The following is a 20260-nucleotide window of genomic DNA, read 5'->3' as shown; positions in this document are numbered from 1 at the left end:
AAAGAGAACCTGAGAGCTTTGGTGTCAAAAGTCGGATGCTGTAAAATATGATTGGGCCCTGGTAATCGAACTCATAGTCCAGTGTTCTTTAAAAAATGTCTTCTTGCCATGTGACAATGCTGCTAACAGACTGGACACTGGCAGAGCAGGATTAGTAGACATCTCTTCTGTCAGAAAACAGGTCTGAATGTCCTACCTCTTGAATCAATGACTAGAGCTCCCTGCCAGCCTCTGAAGATGCAGACCTGTCACAGGATAATTCAGGAGGCCCGGCCAATCATCCCAACAGCATGAAACAAAAGCAGTTTTCCTAAATACCTAATTACAGAAAGGCTGGTTAGCAGAACACTGGCCTGGATCGCCATGGCTACACAAACCCACAGAGCAATCCTGGTCATCATGCTTTTTCACTATGCTTTTAGAGCATGATTAAATAAGCTTATTTAAAGCTGCTTTTTTCTTTTAAGTATATTCAGAAGGGTCACACACAAAACTGTTTAGAATTCGTGCACAAGAACTTTTCAGAGTGTTCCAAAAATTCCAGGAAAATTCTAAACTTTAAAAAAAAAAAAATTCAAACCAACAGGAATGTCACAACAAATTCAAATGTGACCCAGCCCCATCTCTGTTGTAAGGAATGACAACATTGAGCTTTGGGCCCCCTGAATTATGTGCACAGATAATTGTACAGACTACCACGCACTCCACTCTGTCTTGTGCTGTGAGTCCATGCCAGCTCAGTGGGCACCTCCACTGGGTTTCTGAGGCTGTAAATCTTTGAAGGAGGAGACCCACCATTCTCCTAAGGAGTCCCGAGGATGTGAGCCAGTGGAGGCGTGAAGCCTTCTGATTACCAGTAAAGCACACTGCAGCTTATTCCACCAGAGCTTAGGCTTTGGTTTCCTGCCAGTGTTCTGTTTTTAAATGTAAAATGAAGTGACAACATTGACTTTTAAATATGGGTTACATAAAAATTCAAGTTAATTTCTTTGTTTCACATGTATATTCTTCCAGCATTAGAGACCAATCACAACTTTATAGTTTTTACAATTTTTACATTTAAACTTCAAGACATTTTATGCACTATATAAAAAATAATGTAAAACAGAATGTATATGAATGATTGTATGAAACACAATGTAAATGAAAGGTTGTATAAAACACAATGTATAGGAATGGAACATAATGTAAAGGAATTTTTATATGAAAACCAATAAAAATTTTACAGAAAAGTACCTTCTCCATTTAGGTAATTTTGTTTTTTCATTCAAATAAATACTCTGGCTATATACACCCAGTGGAAACCATTGATTATTATTGACTTTATTACAACAAGGAATCAGTTCAGAAAAGTATGGCCACATGAAGATGTTTAAACACTACACGAGATACTGTTTGTGAAGCTTGGCGTCATTTAAACAACTTCTCCACAGACAACAGGAATGTCACTTCAAATTCCTGGTCAGAGAATCTGAGCACGGACGCGCGGGCGCTTCTCCTGATCTGGAGTCTCTGTTCCTCAGACATTGAAAGGATGTGTGCCATTGCCTCAGCGTAATCGTCTTCCCCTTCAGCCAGGAACCCAGTCACGTCTCCGTTGTAAGGAACTACGATGTCGAGCTTTGGTCCCCCCGAGTTATGTGCAAGGATAATTGTGCCAGCTGCCATGCACTCCACAACTCCTGATAAAAAATGAGACCCACAGTGTGTGAGAGTGTTTGCAGGAACAAAGATGGCACAGACAATTTTAATAGTTTGTGAATGTCTCAAAATTTGCTAATTTCCAGGGTGGAAAAAGAAAAGAATGTTGAGGTTTTTAGTTTTTAAAGCTTCATAACAATGCTACCTTTGTCTTAATGAAAACAGACAAGTAAATAAGAGAAGTAAATAAAAGAGTATACAAAATGTCCCGTCTTTCTCCCAGGGAGTGGCTGGGGATTTGAATAACTCTAGGTTAGCCTTTGAATGCTTAACCACTGTGCTTTTAGGGTTCTCCTCGGGACTGGATAGTTCTAGCAAATGATAAGGATGAAGGCTGTATATTAGACTGACTGGCCTTTCTAATCATATTCTTAGAGAACTAAGTCTTTTCAGAAAAAGATTTATCTATTTTCTCAATATCCTGAATGATGACGCCTGGCTGTTATTACTCCAGGTCGGCACAGAATTGGAATCATAACTATTTCCGTAACACTATTAACTCTTCACAGAGCATTATTCTGTAGAAGGCTGGATACCTGTTATGGATGGAATTACATCCCCCAAATATGCACTGTCAACCCTAAATGTCACGCCTGTAAGGAGCCCTGGTGGTGCCGCAGGTTCCTGAGGAACCCGGCTGCTAACAGAAAGGCCTGCTGTTTGACCCATTAACCTCTGAGCAAGAGGATGAGGCACCTGCTTCCATGGAGCGTACAGCCTTGAAACACTAGTACAGCCCTGGAAACACTGCGGGTGAGTGCTTCTCGGTCCTACAGAGCCCCTGAGTCAGAATCAGCCTGAAGGCAGCATGTGTGTCAGTTTGGTGTAGGCCAGTGGTTTCCTTTTGGGAATGTGCTGTCTTTGTCATTTTAATTAGGCAGGATCAGAGTTGCTGTAATCAATCTCTTGAGAGAAGACAGACATTAAATAAGCAAGTCAGTGAAAGAGATGGGATAAGAGATGCCAAGCCACACAGCACTCTCCCAGGAACAAGCAGATGTAGAAGAGACCAGAGCCTTTCTTCAGTGAGAACTCTGAACTTGAATTTTTAGCTTCCTAAACTGTGTGGAAAGGGAGCCCTGGTGGCCTAATGCTAAGAGGCTATGCTGCAATCCCAAAGGCAAAGGGTCTGAAGGACAGATGATCTCCTGTGTGACGCACAGCCTATAAAAACCTGCTGGGGATGGCGGGACAGCTATGGTTTGGTTCCCACTCAATGGCAAACAACTACCACCACCACCACCAACAACACCAATTGTGGGAAGGATGCTGTTGTGTTGTGCTGACTATGAAAAGACATTTACCGTGAGGATCATAACAAATACAGATATTATTGTGAAAAACAGTATTATAGAACACATTTAATTGTGTTCATGTAGAATCTGTATAAAGACTAAAATGCAGTCATGTGAATAGAATAAGACGACACTACAGAGTTAAAAATCAGGATAGGTGTATGTCAGGGCTATATTCTTTCATCATACTTACTCGATATGTATGCTGAGCAAGTAATCAGAGAAGCTGGGCTACTGAAGAAGAATGTGGCATCAGGCCTGGAGGAAAACTCCATAACCATCTGAGATATGCAGGGAAAACACTTTGAGAAAACAAAGTGAACTTGAAGTACTTCCTGTTGAAGACCAACAGCATGGGCTCAGAGACAGAAAGGATTTGAGGCTTGGCCCATAACCAGGAAGTACTCTGCTTCACTGTACTAGAACTGACTCAATGATATCTAACAACAAAAACAAACCTTCTCTTGGCCACATTACTGGCCCAGAGCACCTCTGCATCGCCCGCTGTCCCTCACTCAATGCATGCGTGTAAGACCACTAGACAAGATAAGCGTGATGCTCCTCTTCAAAACCTCAGGCCTTTCACAGCAAAGCACTCTCTGCTGGAATAGACGTCCCTCTTTGCCTCACTTCTCACTATTGTTTAGGTTTTTATGATTGCTTATGTGTTACATCACTGTGCCCATCAAGTGATGCCTGGCAGAGGCTGTGCTGAAAGCTTCTCATAGGTGCTTTCCTATCCTCCTGGACTTCCCCTGGCGAAGGGCATAGTGCCCTTTCCAGCAAGTGCCTGCTAGCTTGTGGGAATCACCCACAGAGCTAGCTGTAAGCCTCTGAGGGACAGGTCACCATACCAGCAAGCATTCGAGTGCTTGGCTCAGAGTAAATTCCTGATAAATATCTGTGGAAGGAAACAGCCATCTGTGTTAGACAAAGACATATGGACATTTTGGCTAAGTTAGTTCTTGCTGAACATGGTGACATATTGGATAAAAAAGTTCTTGTTGAACTATGCAACTAATTGGAGAGAGGAGTTTAAGAGAAACTAAACCTTATTAGAGCAAATGTCTCTTATTTATGTTTCTCTTTCCTCTGTATACCTACCAGTGTGCACAACAGAGTAGGCACTGTGTAAAGACATGTCAATCTTTCCTGACCAGAACAGTGCATTAAGTATGAAGCAAAAGAAACAGGGAAGGAGATTCCAGTTGAACACTCAGGACAGACTTAGCAGGAAGAAGGATCACTCCAATGTTGAGTGCCAACTGAAGAAAAGAACCCTAAGATTGCTGTGAGAAGACCCTGGAGAAACTGACTAGTAACTTTTGTTATATAAATTGAGAACTTTTCAAAAAACATCTCTTTGGCATCCAAGCAGATTCGAATCTGGTGGTTCACTGGGACTGGAGTGAAGTCAGTCAGTTGCCCACTAATTCGATTCTGACTCACAGAAACCTTACATGTGTTAGAATCTAACTGTACACACTGGGTTTTCAATGGCTGATTTTTCTTTTTTTTAGGTGGATTACCAAGTCTTTTTTTCCCAGGCACCTCTGAGTGGTCCCAAACAACTAAGCTTTTGTTTAGTAGTTGAGTATGCAAACCATTTGCACCACCAGGGACTCTGGGGTTAGGGGAGGACCCAGGAATCTGTACCCATAAGGAGACAGGGTTAAATGGGGAGAACTTCAAGCTGATTCTGACTCACAACCACCCTCTGTCAGGTTTCTGGGGCTGTAAATCTTAATAGGAGGAGACTGATCACCTTTCTGCCCAAAAGCAGCTGGTAGATTTGAACCACCAATCTTTTAATAAAAGACCAACTTATAACACATCAGGGCTACTCGTATACACATCAGCAATTACCAGTTACTCTCCTACAATGTCTCAAGTGAGAAAAGCCTATTTGCTGGTTTAGGACTCAACACAAACTTCCAGAGTAGCATGGTACAGTAGCACAACTGTAAGGACCCAAACTGTACACCTTACTGCATCAAGTTGCTTAAAGGACAAACTCACCTATCCCAAAGTGCTCATTCCACATGGTATGAAGACCAACTGTCGCTTCAGACAAGTACTTCTTTAATTCATCAAATGGAATGTTTATTTTAAACTCTACAGCATCCTGCACGCCTAGGTCCTCAGAAAGCTTTCTCAGCTGATTTACTCGAAATTCATCATCTGTGTTACGACAGCCTCCAATGAGGACAAGTCTGAGGGAAGGAAGTGACTCTGCCACCTTGTTATTCAGCAGTTTAGCAAAGGCTCTGATCTGCAGAGGATGATTCTTCTCAGGTCTGAACTGGCCGATGGAAACCAGCAGGTGTCCTGAGGTGGTCTTCTTCTCATGCAAGGGAACGTCCAGAAAAGTCTGCACATCACAAGGTGGGTAAACTATGCTAGTGCAACCTCCAACCTTCCACAGGGAGAGAATATGGTTTAGTGTCCAAGAGGAGTTGACCATGACGACGTCACTGCAAGACCCAGCCAGCCCGTACAGGAAAGCAAATAAATGGTAGTAGAGGAGCTTCATTCTGCTGAGGAAAGGGTTCCTGGAGATGAAGGCTGCGTTGTTAAATGCAGCATTCTGATTCTTCACTACAGACAGCATGTCAGTGCTGATAGTGGGGTAATGGACGTAGCTGCCAACTCTGCAGCCTCCTACATACTTAAACAGAGGAAGTGTGAAGGCATAGCCCATGGAGTCAATGTAAACATCAGGAACACAGAGCATCAGGGCTTCCCAGCCAAGCACCAGGGACCCGAGACTCTGGCCCAGTAACGTGAAGCGAGGGTAGCGTGAATCCTCCACGAGGTAGCGCTTCCGTAAGAACACGAACTTCACTGGGTGAATTAATTTGATATTAAATCTTCTGAGCGCACCTTCTAGTATCTGATCACCACTGACATTGACATCCCCCGTGTAAACAACATAAACTGCTTCAGGATATCTGAAACGGAGTATTGGAATTGACAGTTTCATTTGTTTATGGTAAAACCAAGCAATAATTATTTCTTCAAAATCATACAGCTGAATATAATAATAATAATGGAAACAATGTGTTCCATTCATGAAGTTGGACTTTTGACCACATCCTTTCCTAAGTCTTCCACTATCCTGTACGGTAATACCAGCTCTACCAATGAGATCATGCTTGAGTTCCTTGTTAATTTCTTCCACTAAGTATTTTACAGACAGACAGACACACACACACACACACACACACACACACAACACAAAAGCAATAAAAATTATTTATGAATGAGACTTTAGTCCCCTAAAAATAGTCACATGGTTCATTTTAACAACTTTTTCAGCATTAAAATAGTCATGAAATAATAACACTCATAAATCCAAACTAAAATTCACCTAGTATCTTTAGAGTATTATGATGCGAGTGTATTACTTTGGGGGTTTTGTATCTGAGAAAACCAGAAAGATTTTTCAAAGCTGGATCCTGTACTTGCATTACAATTACAATACATGGCATGCCTCTGATGGAAATATTCTGAGAGTACACTCATGACTTTCTTTTTCACTTATGACTTTTAATGCTTTTGCCCCTCAGACCTTGTCTTAGTCATTATTCTTCAAATTATAAACTATTAACCTCTACAATGATATGCAAAGTACTCAGGATATAGGGATAAGCCTGGTCCAGTTGAGTTTAAGCTGCTATAGAGACTACATGCCAAGTGTTGACAGAGCCACAGGATCCTGGAAGACCAACAGGTAGCATCTCAATGCTCCTCCCAGGTCCTCCTCCTGTCATTTTCCATCTGGCAGCCAAAGGGTACTTTTAAAAGAACTGGTATGCATACAATCATTCATCTACATTGTTTCCTTCATCCACAGTGCATTTTGTACAATCATTCACTTTAATACAGTAATTTCTACAATTACATTCATATATATTTTTAATATAATAATTTCTATAAGTTGTTTTATTTAATTACTATTGATCTTTCTTCCACAACTGTCACCAAGAACCCACTGCACCTTTCCTATTCTTCCACACCCCATCTCCTCCTTCCACCTTTGAGCAGTCATCATGTTCCTATTTGCTAATGGCTACTGTCTTTCTCTCTGTACTTCCCAGGCTGACCTTCCTCTGTACTAGTCCTGTAGTGTTTATTATCTGCTCATTCTTTCTCTTCTTGATGGTTTAACCCAGAACCCACTGCCCCAGTGTCAATTCCAACTCAAGGACCCTATAGGATAGAGTAGCATCCACTGCCTATTTGGTTTCCACGGCTATAAATCTGTAAGGGAGGAGATGGCCCATCTTTCTCCTATGGTGGTGATGGTTTTGTTATGTACCATCAAGTCAGATCCCACCCACAGCTTGACCCTCTAGCAGGTTTTCAGAGGCAATTAATTGCAAGGGAGGAGAATGCCCATCCTTCTCCCACAGAGCAGCTGGTGGATTTGAACCGTGTGCCCTTGGGATGCTTGTCACTAGACCACCAGGTGTGGTTAGTGGATTCAAATGGTTGACCTTTTGGTTAGCAGCTCAATGCTTAACCTACTGAGCCACCAGGACTCCTACCTGATGGTCACAAATTCCTTGACATTTTTCTCAGTGATAAGAAGGGCCCTCCCTTTCAAACATGATAGGCTTTATGATTGCTTTGCATATGCCTGAAGTGAGTGTGTCCATTTCTGGACACAGGCTCTCAGGGGCTAGGAGCTTCTTCTTTCTATCTGGGGATGCTCAGTCAGAGGCGAGTCAACCAACCTGAGGCTGCCCGTTGTGTGCAAGCCCACGCTACATCCATGGAGAGGCTGCTCGGAGGGAGGCCCTGCCAGCTCTTGGCTGTTCCTCACAGCCCAGCCCAGGACCATCATGTGAGTGAAGTATGACCCTAGGCTGAGTTTCACTTGGCTGCAAACAGTATCAGGGGCTCAAATTGAGCCCATCAAACCCTCAAAACTATGAATAACAGTCAACCGTGTTTAAGTCATTAAATGATGGGGTGGTTTGTTAAGTAGCAATACACTATGAACTAAACTCCTTACCCTGCTCATTCAAGTCCTGTGTGATGTGGACCCTCCATACCTTCTCTTTCCACTCACTCTCTGGCCTACCAGGCTTCAGCCAAACTGATGTGCCCATTTGTGAACAAGCCAAGCTCCCTGCAGTCATAGGGGACTTTGGGGAGTGGTTCCCTCTGCTTTACCTCTCCTCATCTTCACTGTCTTTCCAAGAGCAGGCAGAGTAGCAACTGGGTTAGGGCATGGGCTCCAAGGCCCCAGGTTCTTTGCCTGTCAAATGAGGATAACAGTACCAACCTCAAAAGTTATCCTGAAGATTAAGTGAGCTAATTAAAACTATATGTAAAGCACGTAAGACAAAGTTGAGTAATTCTGGAAGGTTTCTTGTACACATTTTGTAAAGTCTGGCTAATACTGTGTAAATGTCAGCTATTTTATTCAGAATTCAGTCTGGCATCTCCTTAGAGATTTGCCCTGACTTCTGACATATACACTCATCTGACATATATACTCACTCTCTTATTGCTCTTTTTTAACTGTTTATATAATACTATATCTGATATTTTTTTTCCTTTTGTTTGCTTGTTCTATTCAGGTTCAAGGGCCATGAGACAAAAATAGATCTGGTCTATTTTGTTCACCACTTCAACCTCAACCCCTAGAAGAATACCTAATACATGGCCAATTAATCAGTTACTGTCAATTCCAACTCATGACGACCCAAAATGTGTAGACTAGGGCTGCTTTACTGTCTTCAAGATGGTGATCCATCAGAGGCAGGTTGCCAGGCTTGTCTTCAGAGGCATTTCTGGGTAGGTGTGAGCCCCAACCTTTCAGTTAGCACCTAAGAGTAACATTCACATTACCCAAGGATTCCTGCCCATTTGTTGTCGTTTGTTATTGTTATGTGCCCATTGAGTCGCCTGAGACTCATAGTGACCCTATGTACAACAGCCCTAAACCCTGCTCTATCCTAAGCCAAGCTTGCTGTCTCTGACACACCTACCCTCATTACCCCAGACCCTGTATCAATACATCTCATTGACGGTCTCCCTCTTTCACTGTCCCTCCACCCTCCCAAGCATGATGTCCTTCTCCAAAGACTTGTCCATCCGTACAACAGGCCCAAAGTATGTCAGAAGAAGCTTCAGAATTCTTACCTCCACCCTTTCCAGAATGACTGTTTGTTCTCCTGGCAGTTCATGCTGTCAGGCTGCTAAGCATAATGTGTCAACAGCTAAAACCCACTAGCTGCTCTGAAGGAGGAGCAGTCTCCTCCCACAAAGATTTGCATCCCCAGAAACTTATCATCTTGCCCAATAAATTAAAAAAACAACAATAACCCAAACCCAAATAGTCCAACAAACAAAATCCAAATGAAAACCCAAATCCACAGCTATTAAATCAGCCCAACTCACATCAACTGTCCATCAGGTTTTCGGGGATGCAAACCTTTGTGGGAGGTGGCTAGCCGCTCCTTCTTCAGAGCAGCTAGTGGGTTCCAACAGCCGACACATTCTGGTGAGCAGACTGACACCACTGGGGCTCCTCTGATAAACAGGGAGCTCTGGTGGCCTAGTGGAAAGAAGCTGCACTATGACCCCAAAGGTACATGGTTTGAATCCATCAGCTGTTCTGCAGGAGAAGACTAGGCAATCTCCTCCCATGTGATTAACTGTCTCTCAAAACCAACTACAGGGTCATCTATGAGTTGGTTATGTTCCCAATAAACATAGGTGATTCGATGAAAAGTGTACTGCATTATCTTATACTGAGCCATGAATGACTTGGACTCATTATCTGGGAGAAAAAGCTTATTTTAGAAAAAAAAAATATCACTATATAGAGGTCAAGAAATCTAGAGAAAGCATTAACATGTGTAGGTGACCTCCCCTAGTCCAATACGCTGGAGTGAGAGACGTGAAGATGCAGAGTGAGTGGCAAAGAGAATGGGGCAGAACAAGATGAAAACTACTTTGTATGGTGTTCTGATTATTTGGTTTTTAGATGATGACAGAGGAAATAGAAGGGTGATAGCCTGAAGTCAGGGAGATCCAAGAATGTAGAAATGCATAGCAGAGAGAATGTTGTGTGAAGGTTCAGGAATTAAAGGAAGGATGTGTAAAGAGAAACAAAAAGGTATGGAAAAATAGTAGTTTTCTCATACAATGTAACAGTCATGGATCCACTATTTAAAATAGAGTGATAAAGAATACTGGGGTGGGGTAGGGAGGAAGAAACCGAGTGCATGAAATGGCTTGAAATATTATTCCTTCTTAATTGCTGTTGTTGGGTACTGTGAAAGTGGAAGCAGTAAATCTTACAGGAGACTGTGTGTCTTGGGTGGCAGCACAACTCCTCACCAGGAAGCCTCTAGAGTTCCTGTTTACTATGCAATGTTTTCTGGGTCTATTCTCCCAAGGCGGCTTCTTAATCCCATTCAATGAAGCCATAGAAGGTTAGATACTTTCCCATTCACTCCTTCACTGTATCAGCTAAAATTCAACAGGATCTTAGAAGACAGATGAATGTATTTAAAAAAGTATTTCCCAACCATCAAGAGCAAACTTCCCAAGAAAGATGCATACCTACTTTTTCTGCAGGGCTCTGAGGGCACACCACAGCACCCTCTCCCCTCCGCCGCCAGCGTTGCAGTACGGATGGAAAAATGCAATCACTGTTTGAATGCTCCCATTTTTGCTGGTTGCCACTGCTTTCTTCCTTCTCTGGAGCAGCAGTCTGATTCCCCAAAGGAAAATGACCAAACACACACACAAAGTGCCACTTATAATTAGTCCAGGGAAGAATAATGAATAAAAAAACCTGAAGCAAGAGAAGAGAGTGAAAAATTAATACTAATCTTAAAAAAAGCCTTTCAAATTAAAGTCTACTTTTAAATACCCACTTCAAGTATGAACTTTCAAATATTCACTATATGTATGAGAAGAAATGAGAGAAAAAAAGTTTTTTTGTGGTTTGCAAGTCTTCTTACAAAATACAGTCTTGACTTCTAAAATTCTAATGCTACCAGGTACTTAACATCAACAGACATGTCCTTTAATATTCAATCTCCAGAGAACACCAGCAATTTAACATACGTTCTAACCAGCAGGAAAAATCACTGTTGAACTGTCTCCTGAGTGTAGGTGCTAAAGGATTAAAAAAAAAACTAAACCTGAGTAGGAAGGTCACCTGCCCCTCAAAATGCCTTATTGTAACCCAGCGACTGCAATCTCCCGAATGATCAATATTCCCACTCGTTAACAAAGGTGTGTGCCATAGTAAATAATTTGTATTCGACCATCTCACCTCAATTTCTAGGCTAAGAGGAATGGAATTTCAGTTTCTTTGGTCCCGGTCTGTTTTGGATTTGAATTCTTCAAAGTATCAGTTCTTGCTGAGTCTGACTCCCCGCAACCTCCTATGTGCCATGGAGAACTGCTCTGGATGGTTTCCAATGACTACTTCTATTCTTTAATTAGGCCATTTTTCATAAGGGTCTCTGGACAGACTTGAACCTACAACACTGGTCTGGCAGCCAAGTGTGCTAACCATCTGCACCACCCAGGAATACCTTGATTCGTTTACATCTGTTTACATTTGTGACTATCTGTACCACGCAGGAATACCTTGATTTGTTTACATGGCCCTAACATCATTCATTACCTTTCCTTCTGTGCTTCAAAGCTGCTACAATTTCATTCTTGTACTACTTGATGCACACTCCCAAACCTTCTTGTATATTAACTGCTAAAAGATTCTCTGTCTCTGTCTGGTAGAATGAAGGATTGCAAAGACAAAGAGCAAGTCTTGCCCACCAGTGGAAGCCCAATACCTAGCATGAATGGCTGGTACAAAGAGGTGCTGTTGTTAGGTGCTGCCAAGTCACGTACAACTCACAGCGACCTAATGAACAGATCTGAACCTTGTCTGACCCTGCACCGTTCTCATGATCCCCACCAAGCTCAAGTCCACTGCTCTAGTCACTCTGTCAATCTATCTTATTGTGGGTCTTCCTCTCTATATCTAACCCTTCACCTTTCCCAGCATGATGTCTTTTTTCCAAGGATTAGCCCCATCTCACAACATACCCAAAGTATGTGAGATGAAGTCTCACCATCCTTGCCTCTATGGAGTACCTGGATTGCATTTTGTGCAAGACAGTCTTAATCATTCTTTTAGCAGTCCAGGGGACATTTAGAACTCTTCACCACTACTACAATTCAAAGGGATCAATTCTTCTGTCACCCTTACTCCCTGTCCAACTTTCAAAAGTACAGGAAGCAGCTGAAAATACCAGGACTTGGACAGGTGCACTTTTATGTTTAAACAGATATTGTTGCTCTTTAGCATTTGAAAAGGTACAGAAAGAACACTCAATAAATACTTATTGACCAAGACTAAAATTTCATTATCTTTTAAACCAGAAAGTAAAATAACTTCTTAAATTTTTTTCTTAGAAAAAATGTTTTCTTAAGGTTAGTCAATACAAGTGGTACCTAGCTCAATTTTGTTATGTTTTGCTTACCCTTAGAAAGCATTTGAGAGGCTTGCAAAACAAACAAACAAATCCCCAATAAAATACTAAAACAACAAAAGTCAGGAGCCGGGATAATACTGATACAGGGGCAGGAATACTGGGAGACTAGTTCAGACATGCAGGGCATGTTCGCAGAGAGCAGTGAAAAGCAGACTGGGCTCTGGTAGCTTAGTGACTGAAGCAAACAGGAGCACTGTGTGTGCTTACATCATTTTCATTGTCCACAGGTGGAAAACATGAGTTTTGCATGTGTAATCTCTCACTGTGATTAATTCTTGTATTTAAAGAGATAATTGACTCTTTAAGATGATTTGTTGTCAGAGAACCTTTAAAAAGTATTGAGCACTTTTTAAATTTTGGGTTTGAGCTTCTCAACTTGGGCCTACAGACACTTTAGAACAGATAATCCTTTGTGGTGGTGGGCTGCCCACTTTGGAGTCACTGAAAGAGAAGAAAATATTCAATATCTTCGATTGACAGTAACAATGACTGCCAACAATGGGCTTGAGTATGGTGGAGACTGTGAGGATGGTACAGGATAGGTCAAGGTTTGGATCTTTGGTTCAAATGGTTGCTAAGAATCCTAGGTGACTCAATAGCCTGTAACATTAGCAGAGGACAAGGTCAAGGATATTCCAAATTGCAGGAAAAGAACATGAACTAGATTTTCCCCTTTAAAAGGTTTTAAATAATCACAGCATTTGATGTAAAGGAAACAAAAATGAAGACAGTAAATGGGAATTTAGAAAGCATATTTACATACTGCTATTGACGAAGCAAAGTGTCTTGGTGGTGCAGTTGCTAAATGCTGGGGTGCTAACCAAAGGTCACTGATTTGAATCTAACAGTACTGCTTCCATAGAGATTACAGTCTTGGAAACACTTTAGGAAACACTTAAAGTCAAAATAGACTTGTGAACTCAGGAAGCTACTGTGTTAATTACAAATTGTCATGCACTAAATAAAACCTGTAACTATAAAACATCAAAGGAAAAAATGGGCAAACCTAGGAACTTTAATCTTTGGCATAGACTATCAACTATAACTGAAAATATATAATAAACAGAGGACAAAGTGCATGACTGCAGCCTCCTGAAACTGAAATCCTGTACCAAAAGACCCCTCCAGAAGGGTGAAAGCAGAACTTACGGACTGGGAAAAAATTTTTGGCAATGACTCACGGAATAAGGGACTTGTCTCTAAAATTTACAGAAAATTCCAACACCCAAATAAGAAAAAGACAAACAATCCAATTACAAAAAGGGCAGCAGACATGGACAGACACTTGAGCAAGAAGACGTTTAGATGACCAACAAAGGAAGGAATGCTTATGATCATTAGCTACTGTTATGTGTCACTGAGTTGTCTCATAGTGACCCTATGAGAGATCCAAATCAAATCAAAACAATGAGCTATCACTACATTTGCACCAGAAACGCTCACCAAGATAGCAAACAACAAATGCTGGCAAGGGTGTGGAAGATTGGAACTCTCATACATTGCTGATAGGAATATAAAATGGTGCAACCTTATGGAAAGCAGAAAGTTGAGACTAGAAATATCCTTAGATACAACAATCCTACTAGGTTTACGTCCCAAAGAAGTAAGTGGGGTGACACAAATTAACATACACTCACATCCAGGTTTACTGCAGCATTATTTACATTAGCAATGAGTAGGAAATGACTCAAGTGTTCATCAAAATATCAATGGCTAAAAGACTAAGGTACATTCACACAGTAAGATTATCACATATTGCTAAAAAATATTCAAGAATTTGTAAAATATTGCACAAGATGGATAGATCTAGAACAAATTATACTGGGTGACAAAAATAACAGTCACCCAAAAACTATTATAAACAGCTAAAAAAAGGCATATGCAAACTTGGAGGGGTAACAAGTATAGAAGGGAAGGAGAAAGGAGTTAAAATTGGTAAGCTGGGTGAAAGTAAAGGCAGTACACAATAAGGGGTTTATTAGACAATGTAATTAATTTATTATATTAATCAATGGCAATTAATATAATGTCTATGAATGATTTTTTTTAAAATATGAAATGCTTCACGAATTTGCGTGTCATCCTTGCGCAGGGGCCATGCTAATCTTCTCTGAATAGTTCCAATTTTAGTATATTTGCTGCCGAAGCGAGCACTATGAATGATTTTTTAAGAAACTAATGATGTTGTGGTACAACAGGTTGACAATCTGGCCTTCCTAGTTCCCTTCTTTGACTTTCACCACAGGTTGAGAGTGACGTGAATCCGTCCCTTTTGGGTTGTGGTTGTTGTTAAGCGCTCTCCAGTTGACGACTCACAGCAACCCTATGAATGATAGATTTGCACTCTGCCCTCTCTGACGTCTTCCTTTTCATCTCTAATACACTTGAGCTTTTCATTACTGTCACTGTGTCAATCCATCTCATTGAGGGTCTTCCTCTATTGTGCTGATCCTCTACCTTACCAGGCATGATGTCCAAGAACTGGCCCCTCCCAACAACATGCCCAAAGTATGTGAAATGAAGTTTCACTACCCTTGCCTCCAACGACCATCCTGGGCTGCACCTTTTCTAAGACATATGTGATTGTCCTTTTGACAGGCCAAGGGTTATTCAGTACGCTCTGCCAACACCATAACCAAAGACATCATTTCTTCTTCTGTCATCCTTATTCACTGTTCAACTTTCAGTGCATAGCAAGTAAATGAAAATATCATGGTTTGGATAAGGTACACCTTAGTCTTCAAATGGATATCACTGCTTTTCAGCACTTTGGAGAGGTAGACAACAGATTTTCCCAATGCAATAAGTTTTTGTTTTGTTTTTAAATTTTCTGTCTGTTGGTGCTAAGAGTGCTGATTGTAGATCCAAGCAAGATGAAGTCACTGACAATTTCGATTTCTTCTCCATCTATCATGATATAGCCTATTCGTCTAGTGGTGAGAATTTTTATTTTCTTGATGTTAAGATGTAATTCATATTAATGGCTGTAGTCTTAGACCCTCCATAGCAGATGCATCAAGTCTTCCTCGCTTTCAGCAAAACTGCATCAACTGCGTAACGGCAGGTTGTTGATGAGTGTTCTAAGCCTGATCCCACATTCTTCTTCATATAGTCCAGCTTCTTGAATGATGTATTTTGCATAAAGACTGTATATGCAGAAATTAATATGAAGAAAGAATATAGCCCTTACACACAACATTCCTGATTTTAAACCATGCAGCATTCCCTTGCTCTGTTCGACAAGAGCTTCTTGGTCCAGGCATAGGTTTTGCATGACTACTCATAAAGTGTTCTAGAATCCCCATTCTCCTCAATGTTAGCCATAATTTGTTATGATGCACACAGCCAAATACTTTTGCATAGTCATTAAAACACAAATAGACATCCTTCTGCTATTTTCTACTTTCAGCTAAGATCCATCTGACCTCAGGAATGCTATCCTTCATACCCTGGCTTTTCTAAATCCATCCTGAATTTTTGCCAGCTCTCTGGTGATGTCCTATTACAGCTGTTGGGCTTTTTTTTTTATAATCTTTAACAAGTTTTTACTTGCATGTGATATTAAAGATACAGTTCAGTAATTTCCAGATTCTATTGTATGTAAATATGAAGATACTAATGATTAAATTAACCAATCTTACTATCTCTACAGGCTTAAATCAAGCAAACCTAGGGAAGATGATGGGCATCTTTCTACCAATAAGATAGAAGCAGTAGAGAAGACAATGAGCATGCTTCAGGATTACAAAGGTTCCTATGCCAATCAGACTGGAATCAAGAGAGCAGCAACAGCAGTGGAGAACTGCAGACCAGTGTGAGACACAGCTGACCTGGGCCTGCAGTGCCACAGAACAGAGCTTAGGCTTTTGCACAAGTTGGCTGGAGAACTGAGGGGTAACACTGACCTACAGTCGAGAGGCTAGAAGTCAAAGGACCTGTGAGCACTTCTGAGCAGCTGTCCGGACTCAAGAAGTGCATCCTGTTTCTAACTTGAATTGTCACCTATTAATTTCCCTCAAATATCTCTTAACTCTCAGAATGGTTCTTTGAATTCTGAGTGGCCACTGCAACTATTAGTGAACCTAGTAACATTGTTGCAAGAATTTGACCCCTGGGTCCAGGCGAAGGAACAATACAGGCTTTTTGTGAAGCAAGGAAGACTTTATTAATGGCGGGAAGAGCTGACAGAGACCACACAGCCTCGCAAGCGTCAGGCTCCCCAAAGGAAAAATGTTCTTTCTTTATGTAGGCTTACAAGGTATTTGTTGAGATCTCTTTCCTATTGACTAGCGTTTACATGTATTATGATTGGTTAGTTAAGCATATTGGGCAAAAGGGATATAGGTTCGTTAGGGAAAGGGCATAGGTTAGCTTCAGTTTGCTCATTTCGTTACTGGGCAGTCAACCCCTAGCTGCTGGACCAGTTTTCTGTTATTTATTGTTGAACTTGTGTTTCCCTTATATGGTTAAAGCTGTTCACCTGCTGCTGCTCCTGGGGGTCGAGCCTGCTAAACTGGTTTCCTGTTTTTGCTTAGCTTATGTCTTCCTGGGCCTGGGCCTGCCTCAGGACAGCAGTGAAATCTCTGGAAGCTCTGTGGGTATTAGAATTGGCGGATACAGGTTTCAGGGGTGTGGGGGCACGTTTGACCTCAATAGAAACAGGTGTTATATTGTGGGTGCTGTGGATGGGGCCTGCTCTCCCTCGTGGAGTTAGTGCTGGCTGCACTCAGGCCACCTGCATTCTTTTTACAAATTTAATTCCAGGAAGCATTAAAAGAAGATGGAATGCAAGATAAAAAAAAAGAAGAAGAAGATGGAAGGGGGACACAGAGATGCTATACCAAAAAGAACTGGCTGACACAGAAGAATTTCATGCAATAACATATGATTAAGAGACAATGGTGATAAAGGAGGAAGTTCAAGCTGCTCTGATGGAATGGGCAAAGAACAAGGCCCCAGGAATTGATGGAATACTAACTGGTGTATTTTAACAGATGTGCTCACCAAGTTACGCCAAGAAATCTGGAGGATAACTTCCTGGCCAACCGACTGAAAGAGTGTGTCAATTATCGAACAATATCACTGATAACACAAGCAAAATCCTGAAGATTATCCAAAAATGACTGGAACAGTAAGTACATCGACAGAGAACTACCAGAAACACAGGCTGGGTTTAGAAGAGGCTGTGGCACCAGAGACATTATCATCAACATCAGAGGGATCTTGGCTGAAAGCAAAGAGTACTAGAGGAAACATCTACCTGTGTTTCATTGATTATGCAAAGGCACATTGTGTACATCAAATTTTGGCTAACCTTGAGAAGAACTGGAATCCCAGAACACTTGATTGTGTTCATGCAAATCTTGTACTTGGACCAGGAAGCAGTCCTCAGAGAACAGAGAAGGAAAACACTGCATGGTTAAAATCAGGAAAGGAGTGCATCAGGGATGCATCCTGTCTCCATTCCTCTCAATCTGTATGTGGAAACAGATAATTCTGGAGGCTGGACTTTATGAGGAGGAATGTGGCATCAGGATTGGAGGAAGACTCATCAGCAACCTGCGTTATGCTATAGCCTTGCTTGCAAAAAATGAGGAAGACCTGAAGCTGCAGAAGGTCAAGTACTGCAGTCTTCAGTATTCCTGGAAGCTTAACATCAAGAAGACAAAAATTCTCACTATTGGCCCTACTGGCAGCACCATAATGGATGGAAAAGAGATTGAGATTGTTAGTTAACAATTTCAGTTTACTTGGCTCCACAATCAACATTCTTGGCATTGGCAGTCAAGAAATCAAAAGATGAACTGCTCTGGACAAAGCTGCTGTCAGGGAACTCTCAAAAGTGTTAAAGAATAACAATGTCAGTCTGGAGACAAAGGTATGCCTGATTCAGGCTATGGTCTTTGTAATTACTTGCTATGCATCAGAGAGCTGGATCATGACCAAAGACGACAAGAATAATTGATGTTTTTGAGTTGGGATGCTGGAGTTATTAAACATGGACTGCTAAGAGAACAGACAGGTTTTTCTTGAAGGGGTGGAACCAGGCTGCTCCTTGGAGACATCAGTCCTTGGAGAAAGACATCATGCTTGGAAAGAAGACTCTGGATGAGACGGACTGACACCGTACCTGGAGGAATGGGGGTAGGACTGTCGGAGACGTGAGACTGGCTCAGGATAGCAAAAGGTTGAGAGCTGCTGTACATGGGTTTGCTGAGTCGTAGGCGACTCGATGACGCCTAACAACAGTAGTTGAAGGATGGCAGCATTCCCATGAATTATGGCGTTCCCGGCAACATCCCCTGCCTATTTACTTATTAACTCTTCTACATATTATATAACAAATATAAAAGCAGTAACTTTTCTTAAAACTACTCTTGCAAGAATTAGGATGGGGGGAAACGCTCGATATATGATTATGAAGAGCTGAAAATTCAACATCTGCTTTATTCTTTAATAAATTGGGGAACGTGATTCATGAGAAAATGACTCGTGACTCAACGATAAAAGGAAACGAGAAATGACGAGGAATCATTTATGACAAAGATAAATGAGAAAGAGGAAGAAAAAGCAAAGGCTAGAAAGAAAACGAAAAAAGATCCCCATTGGGCGAGCAATAAATCCTGAGGCCTGGAGAAAACATTCTGCATTCGTGACAAAGGAGGACCACTGCAGCACACTTCGGCTGCACAGGGCGGGCAAGCACTCCGGACGAGCCGAAAACGCCCGCCAGTCCACATCAGTGACAACTTACCTCAGTAATTTGCAGAAACACCAACCCCCTTCGGAGGCCGCCATCTTGCACCAACCCCGGAACTCAAGGAGTGCTTTTCCGTTCCTTTCCTATTGGCTCTTACAGAAGCGTTAGTTGCTGTCCCCGCCCCCATGGACGGGCTCCGTATTCCTATTGGCTTCCGCCAGCAGCTTCCCACGGCCGTTCAGCCAGTAGAATCCGCCGAGGCGTGAACGACTCTTTCTGGCGAGGCGCACACGAGGCCCGCCCCCGGGGGCGGGGCCTGCGGTGGAAATGGGGCCGTGGTGGGCGTGGCCTCCGGTGGTTCGCGTCGCTCTCGCCCGGTGGCGCCTCCCCCACCGGGTTCCCCAGCGTAGGCGCGCCGGTCTCTGGCCGGGTCGGTCGGGTGGAGGCCAATGGGAGGCCCCGGAGCGATCGGGATCGATCTTCCAGGTGCAGAGTTCACTCCTCAAACAGCTGCGGCTTTCGGGACCTGCGGCTTTCGGGAGCGGGGCGCGGGGACTGCCCGGAGCAGGGCTGCGTAGAGCGGACGACGCCGGCGCCCCCCACACTTCCCTCCCCCGGCGTGGAGAGCCTGGTGTCCGCCGCTCGGGCCTCAGGTCTGCCCGCATTCTCCGCTCTACGTCCGCCGCAGGCTGCGGACCGAGTGCTGCAGCGCTGGCTGATGTAGCCGAGAAGGGAAAGGGAGGGCGGGAGCGACCGAGGGTGTGAGCGAGGGTCCCGGGCCACCCCTCTCTGACCTTCCTGAGCCCCCAGGGAGCCCGCGGGCGCTCGGCGCGCGACCCTGACTTAGGGGGTTCGCGGCCCTCGTCCGGTGCGAAGGGCAGGGCTGTCCTCGCTTTTAGAACTAAAGCGCAAAGATGCCTTCCACGCGTCACCTCGCTTCTGCTGGCTTTAAACCCTCCCTCTCCCCCACTGACCAGGTGATCTTTGGACTCCGGGCCCATTGAGGGAAGAACTCGGCCCTGCGAGGG

The 20260-nt window shown here is 42.8% G+C and overlaps 1 protein-coding gene across 1 annotated transcript; it reads right to left on the bottom strand.

Moving 5' to 3' along the window:
- Positions 1-1410: 1410 nt before the first annotated feature.
- Positions 1411-19330, bottom strand: ALG11 (ALG11, alpha-1,2-mannosyltransferase). Its single transcript, XM_006879520.1, has 4 exons — positions 19287-19330; positions 10585-10815; positions 5016-5947; positions 1411-1682 (listed from the first exon to the last, which is right to left on the bottom strand). The coding sequence occupies exons 1-4, from the start codon at positions 19328-19330 to the stop codon at positions 1411-1413; spliced, it is 1479 nt and encodes a 492-aa protein (XP_006879582.1).
- Between the last annotated feature and the right edge of the window lie 930 nt (positions 19331-20260).

This window comes from Elephantulus edwardii, unplaced genomic scaffold (genome assembly GCF_000299155.1).
Source record: "Elephantulus edwardii isolate Elephantulus edwardi_28Jun2011 unplaced genomic scaffold, EleEdw1.0 scaffold00004, whole genome shotgun sequence".
NCBI classification, from domain to species: domain Eukaryota; kingdom Metazoa; phylum Chordata; class Mammalia; order Macroscelidea; family Macroscelididae; genus Elephantulus; species Elephantulus edwardii.
This window is presented reverse-complemented; position numbering and strand designations above follow the sequence as displayed.